Source organism: Phragmites australis, chromosome 24 (genome assembly GCF_958298935.1).
Source record: "Phragmites australis chromosome 24, lpPhrAust1.1, whole genome shotgun sequence".
Classification (NCBI taxonomy): Eukaryota; Viridiplantae; Streptophyta; class Magnoliopsida; order Poales; family Poaceae; genus Phragmites; species Phragmites australis.
This window is the reverse complement of record NC_084944.1, coordinates 17,941,233-17,961,951: the sequence shown is the minus strand read 5'-3', so window position 1 is coordinate 17,961,951 and position 20,719 is coordinate 17,941,233. Positions and strand designations below refer to the sequence as shown.

Here is a 20,719-nt window from a genome sequence, read left to right as displayed (position 1 = left end):
TTTCATGGCCTTGACCATAGTATCTTCATTGGCCACAAAAATGTCATCCAGTGAGAAGACCACGTTGGAGCGGCAACTGCAGCGAAGGCCCTCAGGTGCCACCTGGTTGACCGCCACGGCGTGTTGAGCAGCATGCCCCTCGAACACACCACTCAAGTCTAGGGACCCAGGTGAATGTGAGGAGTGCAATGATGGAGTCCCCGGCTGACATATGGGCAGCCCAGCCGAGCGTAGTGTCGTATCCAACACTAAAGGCTCGGCCACCATAGCTTGCTCCAAGAACTGAGACGTTAATTCTTTAGCCATTGTTCCGTTAGCCTGTGGAGCTAGCACTGAACATTGTACCAGCCCAACCACCTGAGAGGCGTTGTAGAATCAAAGGGAGCAGGCACTGTCGAGGAGGTCACTCACTCGTGGTGGACTGCAGATGGTCTAGAAGTCACCGAGGGTGTGGATATCTCAGCTCAGGCCAGGAAATGATATCCACGATGCGGACCTCCTCTTGTGTATGCTTGCCGGAGAACCGCTGCGGTGTCCTTGCCGTGACCGAGACACCACAGACCGGAGAAGCGGATTGGTTTGGTACTACAGAACCTCTGGAAGCTTCAGTGGCGCCGGTGTTCTTGTCTCTGAATGTTCTGGACCCATTGGTAAAGGCTGCCTATGGCTCGGCATGCTTTACCACACGAGGTTTGGCGGCAGCGTTGCCACAGTAAGGGAGCTCAGCAACGTCATCCTCTGGAGCCTGTGATTCTTTTGCAAGCGGCTAGTCAGCCATGCTGATGTGAGGTGAAGGCTCCAAACGTCTCCTAGAGACGATTCCAGAGCCGCTTGGTGTGAATGGTCTTGCCTGGCCAACACCCTCTTGCCAGAAGGGGTCACCGCAATGTGTCTTGGAAACACTAGACCGGACATGGAGCTGGCCAACGAAGACCCATCCACCTGCATAGGAACCGAAACCTAATTATTGCTGTTCCTGTGGTGTACTGTGGTCATCATCTAAGTAAATCATCCTCATCACTATTAAAAATCAGCATCATCAGGATTAGACTTCAGGCTATCATTAGTGAAAAAGCCCTAGCCTTCGAGAGTAATGGTGATCTCATAGCCAATGCGTCCAAGAACCACATATAACTTAGAAGGTAGCAAGTTGGCATCTATAACATCAATCCTGACTCGAACAATGCCGTAGCTCCTCAAGCATTGAATGCCAATTTCCAACAGTGCACCTAACACCGTCGCTATTGTCCAGATTGCTATATAGTGCCGAAATATCGGGGGAATACCCGCTATATGTACCCAAACCGATTCCAGATGAAACAAAGGGCTCATCTCATCAGATGACTTCCATTCTCCGATAGAAATAGTAGCCCCTTGAGCTTTGAGATGGAGTTCAGCATCCACCATTTTGCTCAACTCATCCGAGTTCAAAAAAGCCACAAGAGAGCTATCTGCTCCCTGTGGAACTGCCTCTAAGTTCCAGTCAGAATGGATCCTTCGCCTAAGTTTATTCTGAATGATTTCAACTGTTAAAAAGTTACCTTTAACTTTGACCAGTTCTGTTGGAGATGACTGTGGAACAAAACCATTATGACCGGCTTAAACCACCTGAAAGAAACCCATCTTATCAGCACCATAACCAAGCATCATTGCATTCGGCTTCGGAAGCTTAAGAATAGGGCACTTAGTGGAAAGGTGATCATCATGTTTATCGCAAATGACACAGTAAAGAACTGTGTCGCATGCCCCCATTGAGTGTCCCTTCGTCTTGCACCGGAAGCAGAAAAGTTTCTTTTGTTTGTGCTTGACATCCTTTGAATCAGTATTCTGAAGCAAAGGGCCAGCAACCGCCGATGTACCGGACATAGGTAAGTTGCTGCTCTCCTATGTCCTTGGGAGGCCGAGCGATTGCCCTATACTGCGTCCTCGACCACCAAGCCGAGCACCGAGGCCAGCGCACCCCCCAACGGGAGGACGGCGGGTCGACACAGGCGTCCTTGCTCTTCCCAAGCCGGATCCGCTTTCCAGGCGCTAAAGAAGGACCGGCCGGAAACGGCGAATAGATAGTGGCATCGCGAACATCGAGTTGCTGAACCACCGCTTCGACTAAGCGTGAGGCCAACACTGGAGTAGCCATGCCATCGACTATACTCTCCTCCGCGTGCAGGATCTCTTCGTTAGAGAATCCGGCAAGCCGAGCCGCCTGGATGATCTCCCGAGCTGATGAAGTACGCTGATCGCCGAGTTCATAACACGAATCTGTCAATGGTGGCGATATGGCAACCGTGCAGACTCCCCCGTCGGCGAACGGACACCTTCAGAGAACGAACCGTCTATAGCCCGAAAGGGCCATCCCGGTCCGACGCCTGGAAGCGCAAATGGCGGTCGCTGGCGAACACACGAGACTTGCCGCCGGAGAACAGACGAGACGTCGGAGCTCCATAGGCTGTATTGGTACATTTGTCAACGGACACATTATCAGAAAAATGCATTTTGAGAAAGCCAGCTAATTCAACAAGAAACATAAGGTGAACAAGAATGACAGGCTAGACAGGGGCAGGCCCTAAAAGCTGAGTCAACCGAAACGTAATTTTGGAGCTGGCAAATGTATATACAGCTGGCACAAATTTGGAGAGCTCAGCAAGTTTGGAGAACAGAAAAAGGATATCCCTGTGCAAATTTGGCCAGAACAGAAAAAGATATCCCTGCGACTTAGGGGAAAAAAGGAGAAACTATGAATGATGTATTTATATACAGGAAGCTTGTACAGAATGGATTGTGCCAAGGAAACCCCATCTAGGACAACTTTTACCTGTCACCTACCTAACTTTTACCAGTCACCAAGAACAGATCAATATACACAGCTGACCGAAGCACGAACGGACGGACAGATGTTCAAATTCACAACAATAAATGGGCAGGACTCTAACTTTGAACTGAATGAACCAGCGACATACATACAATCATACACACACACACATATATATTTCAACCAAGAAGTTTCCTAATACACCTGTTGTTATGAACAGCCAAAGCATGACAAAGAAGGCACATAACCGAGACTGCAAATACATTTCATGTCATTCCTCCTTGCAATTTTTCCCCAATTGTTTTCATGAATTCATTTCCATGAGAGACTCCACCAAGAACAGATCAATATCAAGAGTAGGGTTAGTTGCTGACTGCACCTCCTCAATAAGAAGAGCTCCAAGAGAGGATTCACCAGGGTCACCAGGCCTATTCAAATATCTCATCTACCAAGGTTATCTGCAGATAGTATAAGCAGGTTACAGCAAAAATTACTTCCAAAAATAATTAGAGCAAAAAACAGAGGTACCGAAACATAAAAAAAAACTCGACCACAGGGAGAAGATGTCATCCTAGCTTTATCTTAAGAGAGGGGAGTATCATACCCTTCAGAGAGGTACTTACACGGCCTGCGAACACCCAGGTTTGAGCCCGGGTGAACAGCCTCTCAACTGGAGACTCTACCGACCGAGATATTACTTTAGATCGATAAAAAAACAATATTTATAACCTATACACCTTCTGAAACAGAGCCACAGAGATAAAAGTCTGTACGTTTTCCTTTCATATTGATTTTATTAAGTCTGCTCCTAAGCATTCCATAGTTCACACAGTAAATTACAACAGAAAACCCATCCATGTGCTACATTAATAACATATTTCAGTTGATATGGTTTCTGTGTACTAACCTGGTCACAAACTGGGCAAGTATCACTTCGCTCCATCCATTCAAGTATGCAGCAAAGATGGAAATGATGCTCACATTTGGTTGTAGAGCGAGGATTTTCTTCATCATATTCTGGTGAAGAATAAACAACAGTGCGACATGAGCTTTCTGGTCTAACACAACATGTAACTTAGATTTCAAGTATCAGAGTACATGTAGATCAGCACCTAAATCTAGCAAGCTACAAAAATGTTTGAACTGGCAACAAGTGATTTCCACGAGGAGCAATTTCTATAGAGCTTCCTTTATCTCTTGAAAAGTCCCACTATTTTAGATTGTGTTGACAGAGTGCGAATTAAGAGTGAACTGATTAAATTCAGCTCAGCACATAATAATTCATATAGGAGAACAAAGTATGTATTCATATTGCACATAGTGCAGAAAACAATAATCATAGCACCAGGAGAAATATAATTGGCAGACTCTAGATATTCCTCAAACAATATTACTTAACATATTAATGTTTTCCGTGACATCCAGCTGAATGCGTCTATGTAGATATGAAATGAGAATAGTTATATTTCCCTTAAAAAATGACTGAACAATCTCATAACCACTTCCACCATCATATAAAAAGAACAGCAGATCTGAAGTAAGATAAGAGTAGCTCAAATATGTGCATTCAGGTCCGTACACAAACAAATAAAGAATTGATTTGTCCATGATCAAGAGAAACACAACCTTCAAGGCAGATTGGGCAAACATCCTCCTCGTCAGGTTTATCAGGCTTATCTTTGAGGACACCTTTCTTACATGACTCATCCACCTCGAAGGACTCCTGCTGATCATGAACTTTACCCTTAACGTCTGACTTCACCAAATCTGCACATGAATGTTAATCTCTAAGATTGATAAGTATCAATGGAGATAAATAATCATTGGTCATATCACAGCTAGTCAATTATTTACCAAGGTTATCTGGAACTGCCAAAACAACATCATAAGGCAAAGGTGCAGGTGGTGCTCGATAAGTGTCGGGAGTGGATGTATCCAGATTTGTGTCTACTGCAATGATTCCAGAGGCTGGAGATGATCCATCAAAAGCTGAAGACAACGGCTCATGCTCCTCGAGATTTTGTTGGCGCTGAATAATACAAGCCAAGAAGATCAGTGAAATAACTTAAATAATAAGTGAAAATATTAACAATGTAAAAGGGTGAAAAATACATGAAGCTATCACCAAGTCAAGTTATGAATTAACTGTGACTCCGCAAAATATTGCAATTATCACATAAACTATATGTAAAGTACATATAATCACATAACATCTAGATAATTTGCAGCGGTGAAACATCAAGGACTGCTAAAAATGGGAAATGGACACTACAAGTAGAAATTATTTCTCCTGTTGTATTGAAATTGCAAAAGGGATAAAAAAAAAACTTCGCATTCAGATATTATTAGCATGTGCAAATAACACTCCAAGAAATCTAGCACATTCATATGTCATAAAATTACAAAACCAGTAGAAGTACACAAATCAGAATAAAAGTGCATCAGAGTTTAATCACATGCCTTCATAAAACATACGAAGAATATCTTTCAGACTGCAGTTATGAAAAGAAGAAAATTCGCTTCTATTTCAGCTGATCCTTTTAATAGTACTCCCTCAGTTATTTCTTAAATGTCGTTTTAGGAACCCTTTTTCCAAAATAGATGTCATTTATAGTTTTCTAGGTAGTGATTTCCCCAAAGAATCCGTAATAAAAGCTATTGCGAATTGAAATTGGGATTGAATAGTGTGGCAGACTGGGTGCTATTAATTGGATATTAGAGCAATCAAAAGGGGTAAACAGGTCAGAAAGAAGAATTGACTGCCACATTGTTATGTGTGTTGGAGGCTAAAATGACATCTAAAATAGAATGGAGGGAGAATAGATGTATAGTACAACAGTTATTAGATACCTCCCTGAAATTATATTTAGGTTATTTTATAATGCATTATGCCACAAAAGTAAGATAGCAACATCAATCCAGAGAACAAAGCAGAATCTACATACATAGATATCAACTGGTGCTCTAACTGCTTCAGATCTTCTTGATGAACAGCAACAGCAGCCACCCATCCTATACTTACTTAAAAGCTTAGTCCAGGCAGTCCTCTAGATGCTGTTTAAAATTAACACTTCATCTCTCACACCCCTACAAAGAAATAATCCTATATTGGTTCAAGAAAGTAGGGAAATCATGCAGAAAGTAGCAAATATAGCATATGAATACAAACTTAAGGAAAAATATATCAAGCAGTATACGACCATAAAATTGTGCATGTGGCTTAGCAAACAGCAACTATTGTCCACTAGATACTGTGAGATTATTCTCGATGATTTGTTCTAATGGTGTTTAACTATTGATCTTTTAATATATCAACTTATCAACAAAACAGTTGCTTCAATGGTACTCGATTTATCAGATTGACATTTTCCTATAACATCAGGAAGCGGCAACTGAACTGGGAAATAGAAATTCCATCTTACTAGGGCGGGTATTACATAAACAATTACTAGAGACTACCTTCATGGATAATAAAACGGGCCATTGTACGGGATCAGTAGAAACTACAGCATCATGTTCTGAACCCTCCCAACCAGCCAGCCAGCACATAGGTGAGCGAAAACTATAGTTTATAGAGGCCATCACATTTCGGATTGTATTACTCTTTCTGCCTCAAAAGGCTGCCTGGCCAGACTTCGGAGATAGAGGACTATACAACTGTACACTAGCTCCCATAGAGTCTTATATTATGAACGAAAAATGTGATTGGATTTGAAACTATATAGGGCACATATGCCAAAGCTTAAAGGATACTAACTTGGAACTAAAGTTTCGGCTTGAATTTGAAGAGATAGGGCCTAAGAAGGTCATCAAGAAGCTCACCAATAGCATGGAGCACCACCGTAAGTTAGCAACAGATTCATTTCACCTTGTGAAATTGTTATTGTTACTCTGTTCCTCACATTGCAAACAAAAACTATGGTGAAATAACTTCGTATCTACTTGCTCCTAGACACAATAACAGAGTATCTACAAATGAAGCCTCTTCATTTCAAAGTTTCACACGACATGAAAGAAAGGCTTTATAGCAAACCTAACTATGGTTATCACACTGGTAAAAACTAAAAAGTGTCAAGGTAGTTCTTTCAGTTTCATCTCTGTTGGCGCAAGAATATGTCTTGCGCGAACAAGTGCGGCGAGAGTACACTCACAGGAGTGTGCTTAAGCTTGGAGAAAAAGTGGAGAGAAAGAAACACCAGATATGTGATGGTAAAAAAGGATTGATCCCTTGGTCTGATGGTCAAGGATCTGTATTTATAGTGTCATGCAGGGTGTAAATGTACAAATATACCCTTACAGAGATAATGATACAAACCATCGCTATCCCGCAGGGACTAGGACCGGTCAAATCACTCGGCATGGGTCTAGTTAGGATGTATTTTACCCCTAATCAGAAGATATTATGTACCATAGTAATACAGCAGTGCAAGTGACCCTAAGGACGTGGCGCCTAGCCGGTCGCCTATTGCGGCGCCACACAGTCAAGATGCCAAGACGGCCTCCACTTGCACTGGGGATGTCAAGATAGCTTCTACTTGCGCTGCATTAAATGCATGTCACTTTCTTGTAGGTAGAGGATGGCTGGTGAGCTCCCTCTGGTAGATCTTTCTCCTAGGTCAGATGGCTCTCCCCAAGGACTTCAAAAAGCCTGCCCAAACTCCGAAAGGCAAGGACTCCATAGTGTAAGAGCTTCAGAGACCGGGACTCTAGAAGGCCAGGGCTTCGGAGGCTGGAGCTTTAGAAGGCCAGGGCTTCGGAGGCTAGGGCTCTGAAAGGCCAGGGCTCCGGAGGGTCCCGGAGCCTAGTGATACGCATGGTCTCCAGGAACCCGTTTTATCCGTAAGAGCGGTACGCCTGGGCCAGGAGCGGCGGGGTCCTCAATGACGACCCCCAACAATCTCTCAACCAATGATCCGGGCATAAACAATATTTCATTTCTTATTATTTGTTTCTTTTCCTAAGGTGAATTATATATAAGAAGTGTTGCTGCTGCTGCAAGCACAACCACTCTAATATAGAGAAACCTTCATATTTTATTTGCATCTATCCACATCAAGTACGACATAAGTATAAGCTCAAAGTTCGACCTGTTTACAATACGGTTGAACATGTCAAAAGGAGTACTCCAATTATAAAACTGATTCGAAATTTTACGCTCAATTATCAGCATCATATATGCGGCTATGTACATATAGGGATGCAATTATAAAGTATGGCACAATCAGTCAGTGCAATTTGAAATTAGGATCAATCAACTTGGACGGCCTTCCCTTAAAACCATAAAGCAATAAACAAGCTACTGAGGTTAATTTCCTTTTAATTATCGACAGCAAATTAGCATAAACAAGCTACGAGGGAAATCAACTGTAACCGAACATGAGACAAGAATCGGCACCGATGTCCTATTAATATATCTCTAATCGGAATCCAGAAACAGAGGTGGGCAACAAAAATCAGCAGCTAGAACAAACAAACACAAGAACAACAACAAATCAGCAGCAGCAGCACTGAACCAAGCAAGAAGCTGCAGAGGGGGCGGTCTCCACGTGGGTATTGGGTTCAACTGAACCCTCCCCCCCCCCCCCAAAATTCTCGGAGAATAAGGTGCACCCACACCTCAATTATGCATCAAGAAAAGTACAGAACCATGGAATGGATAGATGGAACGGATTGGATTGGATTAGTGGCGCAGAACGCAGCACACAGTTCCGCAACCAAGTGGATGGAGATGGAGAAGGATTTGGTTTTTTATTGGGAAAAACAAAACCAACCGCCAGAACAGCGGAATCCATCTAAGCAAAGCTGGGACTGATTACCAACACAAGAACCATGGAGGAACCAATCCGCGCCCGGCACCGATGGATCCCCACTCCGCTGCTGCGGGAGATGAGCGGCGGACTGGGGAGGAGCGGCGGGGAGAGGCACCCTGGCGGCGGCGTCGCGCTCTGCTGCTCGGCGGCGATGCGTGTAGAAGCGAGTTGGACGACTCCGGGAGGCCGACTGCGGAAGAAAATTCCGTGACACCTCTGCTCTACTTCACTTTGTTCCAAAACTGATGATGTTCACTGTTTTGGGCACTAAAACAGTATCTGATGCTCACACTTCGCATTTACTATTCCTTCTAAATTTGTAATGTTATATCAACAAATATAAAATATATAATCAAATGAAAATTTTAAAAAATTGGTTAGCTTCACTTTCGTTTGGAAATCATAATACAATTATATAAGTTTCTAAAGTTTGATGTATGTATTCTAAAATTCGGTGTCGCGTAAGCAAAGGCGCGTTAGCACCTTTTTCAACCACCCATATGATCGTGAGACCACCACAATTTTAGATGCTATTTGAAGATGTATTGTATTTCATAACGTCACAAAACCACGTACTACATTGGATTTCACGCATTGCACCGCGGTTTCAGAAAACCACATTTTCTTTGGTCATATATAGTCCCTGCATTCTATATTGCACCCGTGCTATTCATTAGTTCCTGCTTGACGTGTGAGCATTGTACCCGCCAGTCACAATCGTATTTTTGCTAAATACCATTCTTCGCATGACTGACATGATCTCCTCGTCTGACAACAGCAAGTCACACCAACAACACCATAACGTTTAATTGTCAAATTAATAACAAGGTAAAATTATTCAACTGACACGGTATGTTGAGGGCACATCTGCAAATAAAAACCTTTTCCTAGAAAAAAGAGAACTATCTGCAACCAAAACTGCGCCCATATGAAAAGCGTCTCGATTACCGAATTCAAGATAAAACATGGTAGAATGCAACACATAAACAATCTTACTCAGTGTATAAGGTGTGAGCTTTTGAATGGCGATAGGCATGAAAAAGACCACAGTGGCTTTGAAGTCCGTTGACAACTTCATACATTGGCTTAAACTGAAAAAACTTCCCCCACACAAACCAAATAAGTACAAATTAAAATTCCTGGAAATATGGGAAAACTGAATGCTTAGGAGTTCATTCTCTGGGACTTTCCGATATTAGTTTTCTAAATTTGCAATGAGCCTCATTCCAGAATTCTCTCGGGTTTGACAATAGTGGACCACAGTGTTGACTAATGACTAGTAATGTTTCTGGGGTAGATAAATCTGAGTAGATCATTGGTCAATCTTGTACGAGCAACCAAATGAATTCTTGATCGTGTCTAGAGCACCGCAGCAGTAACATGGGCACGCCTGTTCTGAACAAACTGCTGCCGAAAGAGATCAAACTCTCCAACCTTGATAGCATCCCGTATCGAACGGAAAAAGCAAAGATAGTGATGTGTATTATGTCTGCAGCATCAATAAAAGGAAAGATCATTAAATAGATGACCCTACTGAAATCAATGATTGCAATATGACTTAGCTTACATCTCCAGTAGGATCTGAGCCAGCATCTCATGGACATTCAGCAAATGATTCAGGTACGCACGAGTGTGGTTCTGGCAAGTGAAGCAGCTACAGCTATCAACCAGCCGCGACGTATCTTTCCTGAAGGAACAAGCATACCGGAAAAATCTGAGTCATAAAGAATAACAGATCCAATATTTAGCGTAAAAATTCATCAACATCTTTACAAATGGTAATTCTAATTGGGATGAACCTCCTTTATAATTATCACCAATAATCAGCAGCTGGTTGTTCAGATGTAAAAATTCTTCAATACTCTTAGGAATAACAACTTGTATTCAATAGCAGTCCCTAAGGGCAATAGAGAGTACATGAGGGGGTACAAGATAAAGACTCTAGTAACCTATACGTAAGTGATAAGAACTCTATATTCCTAACACCCCCTCAAATGCAAGGCATATACAATAGCGTTGTATTTAAAAGAGATAACAAAGTAATAAACTTAAACTAATACATCCAAAAACCGTCTCTTCAAAGCCATCGTAGAGTGGAGCCTTGGTAATCCTATCGAATTAAGTCGAAAAAGTGCATAGCGAAGCACAACAGTAGAGTCAATCATGATGACAACAAATGAATGATCTTAGTCAAGAATCGCAACAAAGAGACAATGAGTAGCAAGATGACAAACGAAAATTGTCACTAGAGCTACGAAAAGGCCAAGATGACACAAGAGTGTGCTAGATCAAGAATTGCAAACACAACAATGACAAGTAACAAGACAACAAATGAAGTTGTCACTAAAACTACGAAAATATCTAGATGACTAAGTTGCATCAATAGTGACTGAAAAAGAAACCAACTAATTAATGAAGGAATATATGACCTCGTACGACATAGACGAACTCAAAGAGAGACGAGCGAAATTTGATGTGGACGCTGCAAAAAACGATGATGAAAGCTAGACACAAGAGCAGTTGAAGTTCTGGCAAATGACTCGTCGCACCGAAGCACAACCTAGCACAGCAACAACACACAATGACTAGCACAATAGCAGTAGCGGCAACAAAGCAAAAGCTAGCAAGCAGCAGCAATGCAGCACACCAGGACCTTGGCCCAATAACCTAGCAACAAGAGAGCAAAGCCAACTCGTCTGGGGCCTGGCTATCTTTGGAGATGGAATTCTAGCAGCGGTAGGACTAAAGAACTCCGTCTGACCAAGGAAGCCAGTCTTGTTCTAATTGGCGTGCATCCACACCTGAGTAAGGACTTGCTGTAAAAGGTTGGCACCCTGGAAGAAGGCGACGGCCTCCTGGCTACTGATGCGGCCGTCATGGGTCAAATCCATGCGGCGGAAGTAGGCCTCGAAGGCCTCTTGCCATCATCGAAATCTGAGCATGGGACCTCATCGACGGGGGTGCTGATGGGTGGATCTACTGCGACGGATGATGGAGATCTCGAGGGAGCCTATCACAGCGGGCGATGAGAGCAGCAACCCCTAGCGGTGCAATATGACGGAGAAGACACCACGGTGACGCAGTCTGACGAAGAGGCGGAGCGCCGCAAGATGAGACGATACCAATGGTGGCCGCTGCCTCCTCCATGCTACACGGCATCGGCGTTGTCGCCCCTGCCAAGCCCAAATCCACCGCCTCAGTGGCGACGAGGAGCATGCATGTGGTCGCGGCAGAGGGAAGAAGTCGGCGGACAAGCTGCGGTGGAGACGCTCGGAGGAAATCATAAGGCCTCCGGCGGCCCAAAGCAATCAGTGAAGAGACGGATTCAACTGAGGGAGAGAAGGATCCGGACAGAGGAGAACCAGATCCAACCGTGAATAGGTGGCGGTGAAGGAGAGAGAGAGCAACCGATGGGGAGAAGAGCTAGCGGGGAGGGAAGCTGATGAATTTTTTTAGGGTTTTGGGCCAGTTGTGGCTCCTAAGGATGAAAAACTAGCTCTGATACTCCCTCTGATTGCAAATGTAGGTCGTTTTAGCCTCATCAACTATTCTCTAAATATAAATCATTCTCGAACTTCTATACACTTTTTTCTTTTTTGTTCCCTTCTTACCCTTGTTTAATAAATACTACCACTCTCACAAATGAATGAGTTATCTTTTCTAATGCAGAATAAATGAAGGGCAACAAGGTCATTTGATCTACTTTCTTAATCTCTGTGCACAAGTCTAAAACGACCTACATTTGCAATCGGAGGGAGTACTATATTAGAAATAGCAACCCCTGGAGGCAATATATAGAGAGTACATGAGGGAGTACAGGATAAGGACTTTAATAACCCATATGTAAGGGATAAGGATTCTAGTAAGCTATATGTAAGTGATAAGAACTATATATTCCTAATAAATATATATAAAAAAATGAAAAGTAATCAGGATGAACATCCAACTTTTTTAGTTATCACACTTCATTATCGCAAACAATATCACAGTCATCACTTTTGCTTTCCATTCACAACCAAAATTCAATATGTTGAAATATTTTTTTCCAGTGACAATATACTAAAATGATACTTGAAAAATCAACACTATGTGCAACTTTTGATTCTTTCTTCCCAAATGAGCACTACTCAGAGCCACCAAACATGGTGACCATAGTGGTGCAAATTCAATACTTGCTCTGGGAGAATTAGGTATGTGTAATGGGTGAATAGATTATGGATTTATCAACAAGCCTGACTGTAGCCAATAGACATCTGCAGAGTGCATAAAAACATTTCTTGATCAAAACACTTACGTATGACCAACAAAAGTTTAAATAACATACAACCAAGACAATTTAGTTGTAATTTTTTAAATGTGCTGTTATTGCACATACATACAACTAAATTCACACATCTTTTCAAATATATTGCAGGCTATTAATTACCATTAATAAATACTGAAAGGGAAAAACACTTTGGTGATCATGCCCCAAGTTTGCAGTACATAAATGGTATAATAATGCTCTTTCCATACACCAGGTCACCTACCGATATGTCGTTGCACGCAGATTAATCTTTGTATAATCCGCACCACTTTTGTTGAATACACCATTCAGCATCTCTCTTTGGACCGTATCAACAGGGAAGATCAGTGCGAAACCACCCATAGTAAGTTGGTTAATGTACCTGCCATTTAAAAAAGTAGGAAAAGTCATTTCACTCAGCATCCTGACCATGTACAAATGCTACGGGACTAAGATGAAGCACATACGTGGAGTCAAAAAGGTCGATACCAGCAGCAACACCCTCCAATACCTCCTCTAAAAGACATAAAAAGTACTGAAACTGTCAAACTAATTATAATGTAAAAACAAAGAAACCTCGGGAAGGCTTAGGTGAAGCTTTTCCTATGGAAAAATAAATATTACTCAATTTACTTATAAATCATCATTCCTTATTCACGATCCTATGCAGAATACTACTAGAGCCAAAATGATAGGCTAAATATTTTGATAAATTTATCAGCTCTAGTCTTTGGTTTGTGAATTATGATGACGAGACTAAAATGTAAAGAGTCATGGATGAGCTGACAGAGAAAGAAAACCATGGTCGTGGTCCTGAGGAAATAACACAACCAAATCCAAAGGCCAAAGCTACTGGACAAGATACACCACAAGCACCTGGAAGACCAAGTCTAGAGACAAGCCGAGGTTTCTCTGGTGGCAAGCACTCCTGAAAGAAAAGAAAAAACAAAATGATTAAAGTCACATTTACGCAAAAAGAAAGAACACTTCTTAACAAATCTAAAGAGCACATCTAAAAAGTATAAACTATAATGGCTTCAACTCGTTAACAACAACCAAAGGGCAGAGAGAGGTGGGGCTGACACCATGCAAATTCTTTCTTCAAACCTTCATACTGTCATAATATAACCATTCAACACTGTTAAGTATGTGTGTGTATACATAAGGCCTATTTGGCCCATATCCTATGTACATATCTGAAATCTCTAAGGCAATATAGTGCAGCTTGCTTTGCCCCCTTTCTCTCTCTCCGGAATAAACACTACTTAAAAATCAGAACCTGTAGATAGTCTGAATCTGATGCTTTTACATGCAACATCAACAGGCACAGGATGGCCGAAGAGAGTTTGCACAAATGACATTTCATATTAGAGTTGAACTGAATATTCCACGAGGTCAATAAAACAATGTTTAGTATGGTGTGTGGTCAAAGTTAAAAGTTAGAACTTAGAAGGTAGCTAAAACAACTTAGTCATACAGGACAGAAGTGCAATAATAGTTTCTTGATTTTGGGTCACTTCACTTTTACAGGTTTGCATTTGGAATGCGATTTTTGGTGTAAATGCAGCCTTAGAAAGATGGTAAAATTAATTTATTCCTTCACCTTAAACAAATGCAAAAAATTGAAGAGCGCAACAACTTTTCACAAAGATGATGAAAAATTGATTACCAACAGAACTTTAAGCATAATCCTTAAGTGCAGATGATTTGACGAGTAACTAATGTGACAAAGGAATTATTCATCATTATCGCACTTCAACAACTCATATATAAGGCATAAGTTTCTCACTGTTACTTCATTGAGTAAGTTGCAACGTTCTTCCATACTCTCTCCAAAGCCAAATCCTCCAATCCAAAAGCCTGTATCGAACTTGGCAACAAAAAGATCAGTATAAGGAACATATCATGGTTTTTACAGAGTAATTAAAGCATCATCATCAAGCCAATTCTTGAATTAGGGAAAGTGCAAAGTTGGCCAAAGGTTAGGCTCCAACCTTATCCCAGAGATGAGTAAATAAGAAATAAAACTTCTGAAACTTAATAATACTGAACATTGAACAATAAATGAAAATAACCTGACACGTTTCGCTTGGATACTTCAGTGGCACATAGCTTTCGTTGTTCTATGCTGGATCCCCCCACAACTACAGCAAAAGTATTTGTTCCGGAATCCTGAAAAATCATAAGTTGCACAAAAAAATCAACAATAAAAACACCTGATACAGATAATTTGTATTAATAAAATCAGATGAAAAAGGCATGCACGCACCAAGAGACAGACCATTGGGGAATTCATGAATATAGTTAGTTTAGATTAAATTAGCTTAACATCCTACCGGATCCAAAGCAATACAGGCGTCAAGCCATCGTAACGTTCTGCCAACAGAGATTTTATTCCGCTTCTCAGTCACCCAAGCCGGGACCTCATCCGCCAAACTTGCCCATAGATTAGGCTTCATGCAGGAAATCAACTCCATATAGTCTGACGGTTTGACCTAAAAAATTGAACAAAATCGATATGAGATGTATGTCAAAACATGCATCCCTGAAAGTTGAAAACGAACGGATTAGAGTGATCAACCAGTCTACGACCCGATGGTGTTTCAAAGGAGGCACCAAATTTATTACTGGCTTCACTTGCTGGTAAACTCTCAATAGAGTCACTTGCTGCAGCTACAAGGATGTGATCAGGCAGACCCAGCATACGGTGCAAACCACCAATGTTAGATATTGTTTTCGACGGAGGGCCCTCCATACTGCAAAAAGAAAAGAAAGGTGATCAAACTCAATTAGTCAGTCAACTACTCAGAAGAGAGGACTTGACTTACAAGTGGGTTGGGCAGACATGGAGGAGTAGGGAGTCCGGGAGGGGCAGCGAGGCTAGCAGGTCGCAGGACACGAACGCAGGGAGCCCCTTGCGCGTGGAAAGCAGCAGTGCCGGCGTCTCAATGCCGCTGCCGCCTATGTGGAGCGCGCCCGCCCGCGCCTTCCCCCCACCGCACACTTTGGTCACCGCGAACCGCATATCCTTGCCTTTAGCAACAGAACTTCGCCTCACTTGACCGTGCAGAAACACGCACCTGACGGCTCAGGCGGTGCCCAAGTGCGACGGGAGCGGGGCTCCGGCAATCCGTCGAACACCCGGTGTGCGTGCCGGTGCTGAAGAGGTAACGCCTGGAACCCGCGCTGACGCGCGGCTACCGGCGGGATCGTAAGAGCGGAAGGGGCCGGCACGAGGGTCGAGGGTGGTGGTGAGCTTGGCGGTGGGTGGCAGCGGGAGCGGGATAGACGAGGAGTTTGGAGGCGGCAGCCTGCCGCCGGCGCGCGAGAGTAAAGTGGTGGGGTGGATGAGGGTGGGCTGTTCGCGCTTGAGGCCTCCACCTTGACGTAGATGTGGGCCGGCCGGGCAAGTCTAAAATTGATAATCCAGGCCCATAAAATGCAAAATCATTTTTTTCTTTTTGTAAAATTGGCTCCAATGTAGTTCGGGGAAAAAAAGAAAGTAATACTAAATCTAGAGTGTTTTAGAGGGTTCTAAGTAGGATTTTACTGTGATTCGTGTTCAAAGGTCCTAGAGATTTGAGGAAATAAGAATTTATGTGTTTTTTAGAGTTTTTTAAGCCTATTTTGTTCATGCCTATTGTTAATACTTAGTTTATATTAGAGTTACAATTAGTTTATATTAGAGTTACAATCAATTTTTGTTGTAATTTTGGAGAAAGGGTCGGGCCTCCTGAGCTGCTCCCCTTCGGCGAATCAGGAGGCGACTCAGCTCGCACAACCGCCAGCCTCCCTCCCCGACGTCCTTCCCCTGCTGTCGTAACCGGCACTGGCGACAGTGGGTCTCGAGCCACAGCAGCACGCCCTCGCCCCTTCCCGTCCTCTTCCACCCCGTCCTCCAAGATTTGGTTTTTGCGGCCTTCGCCATTGGCTATCGAACGGTGCCTGCGCCTGCTTCGTGTTGCGCCGAATTTGGTCGTCTGATGCCTAATCCGGCTACCCGTTGCCGGATTTGCCCTGGTCCCCCCCCCCCCTCCTCCCCTTTGATCCCAACCAAAGTCATGCGTCCATGATGGCGCAGTTGTGTTGTTGTTGGTGGGGGACCAGCGTCGTCGTGCATGCTACGGCGGGTCTAAATGCCTCTGCCAGTTGTTGTCGTTCCATGGCGTGTGTCACCCTCTAGATATGGGCGCGAGCTATCACCTCTTCCCATCGAAAAGCGGCTTGTGCACCATCGCTAATCCTCACCAGTTTTTTGGGCGGCTCATGCCGGGTGGACCCACGGCTCGTGCTAGGAGGGCTCTAGCATGAGCTTGGTCCAAGAAGCCCATGTATAGCACCCTCTCCCCCCTAGCCCCCAACCTTAAGGCCAAGTACCGACCTCACCTTGTCGTGCGGACTGCTTGGCTCGGTGACATTGATTCAGCAAACGGTGAGTCCCCAAAATCCCAGTGGTGGCGGTGACACCCATTCACCCCGGCCCGACGGGTGATGGCAGTCGCTAGTAGATCCCGGTCTCCCCAATGGGCAGCCATAGGAAGCAAGTCCTCAACAGCCAGCAAGTCAGCGGCGGGCCGATGGCCATCACCCATCGGTCGAGGGCCCGAGGTAGCCAGTCATCATGGGTCCATGGTCTTCCCCTGCCGACCCCATAAGGTGATCTAGTTTCTGCATTGATCTGATGATTGGTAAAGATGTGACGACCGAAGTGGTGAGCCATTGTCAGCCATGAGCCCGTGACCCACTGACCCATGAGCATAAGAGCATTGTCTATTTGTCATTTTGTATAAGTATAATGTCCGAGACAATATTTGAGCAATAGATTTGATTGGTATTAGTATTAGACTGTAGTTTGTAGCTGTTTAGAGCATTGTTTAATATAATATGATTGGATATCGATACTCTTATTATCTAATGTTGTAGAGATTTAGAGATGGAGAAATATTTTTCAAAAGATGTCCAGAAAAGTTCATTAACTAAAGAAAGAGGTGTTGAGCAAAAGAGAGCATGTATTGAACTAAATATGGATGATATTGTTGCTGATCTGAGGCTATGGAAGTCAATTAAAGAGTTTGATTCTGATATTAGAGATGAAGATTGAAGAACACTTTTGTTTATGGATCCATATCAACCAATGGGCCATAATTTTCCAAGGAAAGGGAATGGGGGACAAATGAGGGCATTTGTAAAAAGATGGTTCAACATATTTGATTGGTTTTCAAGCTTACAAGAATCGCAAGACCCAATTACCCAAAACATAGTGGTATGTTTTGTAATTTTGAATTTATCATTTATATTTTTATCAATTGGCTAAGTGCTTTATCTAAGTATGATACAATTTTTCATGTACTTTATCTATTTTTATGTGTGAGATTGTACTATGGTAGCACAACTTTAAATTGAAAACCGATGAAAAAAATCATGCTTAGAAATTAGCATCCCCTTAGTTTCAATTCTGGGTCTGCCACTGGGCTCAGCAATGCTTTGTTATCATCCTCTTGACCTCCCTCCCTCATTCCCTATCCACAACCAATTTTGTGCTTCTTTGTGCGTGGTGGCGTTGTAGCTATCATGGGGAGGGCTTATGGGGAACCATCCAAACAGTATTCTAATTAATCACTAAGTCAATCACTGACACGATCATGACTTCAGCGATTAAACAGAATACCGCACCAGTAGTCCCAGCATGTGTCTTATGCCCAAGGATCGGAACATATGCCTTCCAACATATACATCACAACATAGCTTAATAAAGAGCGAGTAATAAATATTTATATTACAAGTATTAAGCATGCAACTGATTTCAATAATTTACAATAAAAGCAAGCTAGGAGGAGACAAAACCCCTCAACTCATAACCACAAAAGAACTACATAGCAGAAAGTTAAACTTAGGAACAACAAAACAAAACGGCGCCACATGTCCTTAGGCACCGTCTCAACACGCCACCTTCAGAGTAGAATGCACTACTCTTGCCCGCCACCCTGATCGGCAGGCATGAGGTAGCCAAAAACAGTCTCTTCCCCGGCAGCAGCAGTACCTGCAACAACTTAAGGGCAGCACCCTGAGTACGAAGGTACTCGTAAGACTTACACAATATGGATATATAATATTCCAACTCCAAGGATTATGCATTGAGCTGTTAGCAAGGATAGACCACAAGTTAAGTAAAGCATATGCGATAAGCAACCTAGACATATATGTACGAGCACCTACACTTAACCAAACATGCCATTTTACCCTACAATAACCAACTGAATATAAATGAAACTGCAACATAAATATAACATGAGTATTTGAACATATAAGAAAACTGAACCAACTCATCCATCACCATAATAAACTAACCATCAACCACATACGAGAACTCTACGACCAGATGCAAATGAAACAATAGCATGCTCATGACTGAGCGCACGGTAGTTCAAACTGTTTATACACCCTGCAGGGGATACTCCTGGACACACACGACACGAGGATCATACGACTTGTGCCACTCGCTAAAGTGCACACAAGGGGTACTTGTGACAACCTTTCCCAACCAGCCCCAACCATGTGGATCGTGCATCGCTCGGCACGGCGGTACTAGAACTACTCCTGGAGCAAACTAGTACCACTTACAAGCCCGTCCGCTCACATCGTCGATGTTTAGGCCCACAAAGCTACAGTTGCGAAGGTATTCGGCTCGCCTTACCATTAGATCAGTATGTGGTGAGTAAGGTAAGTGATAAAGCCAACTACCCCGACAATTGGCCTTAAACGACGCAAGCGGTCTACGGTGCCCGGGTTCCTCTCCCGAACTGCCCCCAGGACTTTCCTTCGAGGCAGACGTCACCCCTAACACCACCCACATATCGTCTCATACTCACCACTCATCCAACCAACATCCACCTAACCATATACGTGAACAAGTAGTAAGCCCTAAGCTCGCAAACAACGGTCGGACCATTGCTCGTCTTCTACCGAGGATATATGCATTGCTAAGCATTTCGATCGACTCTTAGAAATTTACCACGTTACCAAGGCTACAAGGATTTAGATGAACAATTCAAGGTAGGGATTATGAATCAACATAGGTTCCACCCATAAAAACCCGACATCAACTCCCTATACATGGAAACCTATACATAAGCATAGTTTATCAATATTTAGATTTCATTCAATTAGACAAAGGTGCAATATGATAGATGCTTGCCTTGCTGCTCAGGTAGCTGTGTATAGTTACCCACGCAACACTCGCCGAAATTCGGAAGATCCGAGTAGTCTTCAGCCAAGGTCGCCTCCCGCTCCGGCTCCTTGTTAGCTAAACAAGAACGCGTGCAAATATGAGCATGAATGTATGTAACAAGGCATGCTACAATGCTTAACAACATGCTAGAAGTATAAGATATGCGAATCAAAGCAATACTAAATGATCTAAACAAAAACCGAAAAATAACAGCCATCCGGAGTATCCGGGTTGGTTCGGAGTATCTGGGCTCGGACCCTCTGGGTGACCCTTCGGAAGAGGTGCTCGGTTGTTGCTTTTTATTTGACTGGCCCAGAGTATCCCGGTGAATCCGGAGTATCCCGGGCCATCCTCCGGTGAAGGCTCTCGGTTAGCACTATTCTAACTTGACTCGGAACCTCGGGTTGGTCCGGACTATCCGGGATATACCAGACACTCCGAGTGAGGTTCCGAACGAAACTCTCGGCTACACGATCACATACCTACCCGGAGTCTCCGGGTTTGTCCGGATAATCCGAGTGATACAGACTTGGGTTCTTCACGATTTTTCCACTCGGGTGATTTGACTCATTTTACAAATCTGTGCT

At 43.3% G+C, this 20,719-nt stretch overlaps 2 protein-coding genes across 5 annotated transcripts; both read right to left on the bottom strand.

Annotated features, from left to right (window-relative positions):
- Positions 1–2,730: 2,730 nt before the first annotated feature.
- LOC133907407 (probable E3 ubiquitin-protein ligase RHB1A) lies at positions 2,731–8,881 on the bottom strand. 3 transcript variants are annotated; one of them, XM_062349443.1, is made up of 6 exons: positions 8,626–8,872; positions 5,755–5,896; positions 4,664–4,838; positions 4,436–4,576; positions 3,717–3,826; positions 2,731–3,267 (listed from the first exon to the last, which is right to left on the bottom strand). In XM_062349443.1, the coding sequence occupies exons 2-6, from the start codon at positions 5,818–5,820 to the stop codon at positions 3,238–3,240; spliced, it is 522 nt and encodes a 173-aa protein (XP_062205427.1). In that variant the 5' UTR covers positions 5,821–5,896; positions 8,626–8,872; the 3' UTR covers positions 2,731–3,237. The 3 variants fall into 3 exon arrangements, with proteins under 3 accessions (XP_062205427.1, XP_062205428.1, XP_062205429.1); XM_062349444.1 differs by lacking the exon at positions 8,626–8,872 and adding an exon at positions 8,323–8,346; XM_062349445.1 differs by lacking the exon at positions 5,755–5,896 and having other exon boundaries at positions 8,626–8,881.
- Positions 8,882–9,590: 709 nt separating this feature from the next.
- Positions 9,591–16,292, bottom strand: LOC133907738 (uncharacterized). 2 transcript variants are annotated; one of them, XM_062349821.1, is made up of 10 exons: positions 15,733–16,292; positions 15,486–15,660; positions 15,241–15,399; positions 14,980–15,076; positions 14,700–14,764; positions 13,781–13,832; positions 13,372–13,420; positions 13,149–13,286; positions 10,187–10,306; positions 9,591–10,108 (listed from the first exon to the last, which is right to left on the bottom strand). In XM_062349821.1, the coding sequence occupies exons 1-10, from the start codon at positions 15,927–15,929 to the stop codon at positions 9,979–9,981; spliced, it is 1,182 nt and encodes a 393-aa protein (XP_062205805.1). In that variant the 5' UTR covers positions 15,930–16,292; the 3' UTR covers positions 9,591–9,978. The 2 variants fall into 2 exon arrangements, with proteins under 2 accessions (XP_062205805.1, XP_062205804.1); XM_062349820.1 differs by having other exon boundaries at positions 14,694–14,764; positions 15,733–16,291.
- Between the last annotated feature and the right edge of the window lie 4,427 nt (positions 16,293–20,719).

Excerpts from the sequence above, each read along its gene's own strand:
- LOC133907738 (XM_062349820.1), bottom strand. The coding sequence starts at position 15,929 with ATGCGGTTCGCGGTGACCAAAGTGTGCGGTGGGGGGAAGGCGCGGGCG. Across the intron at positions 15,400-15,485 it reads CACCATCGGGTCGTAGACTG|GTCAAACCGTCAGACTATAT; the intron begins GTTGATCACTCT and ends TCAATTTTTTAG. Across the intron at positions 13,833-14,693 it reads ACTTACTCAATGAAGTAACA|GAGTGCTTGCCACCAGAGAA; the intron begins GTGAGAAACTTA and ends CTTTTCTTTCAG.
- LOC133907407 (XM_062349443.1), bottom strand. The coding sequence starts at position 5,820 with ATGGGTGGCTGCTGTTGCTGTTCATCAAGAAGATCTGAAGCAGTTAGA. Across the intron at positions 3,827-4,435 it reads TTGCCCAATCTGCCTTGAAG|AATATGATGAAGAAAATCCT; the intron begins GTTGTGTTTCTC and ends ATTCTTCACCAG. Across the intron at positions 3,268-3,716 it reads CTTGCCCAGTTTGTGACCAG|ATAACCTTGGTAGATGAGAT; the intron begins GTTAGTACACAG and ends TACTATCTGCAG.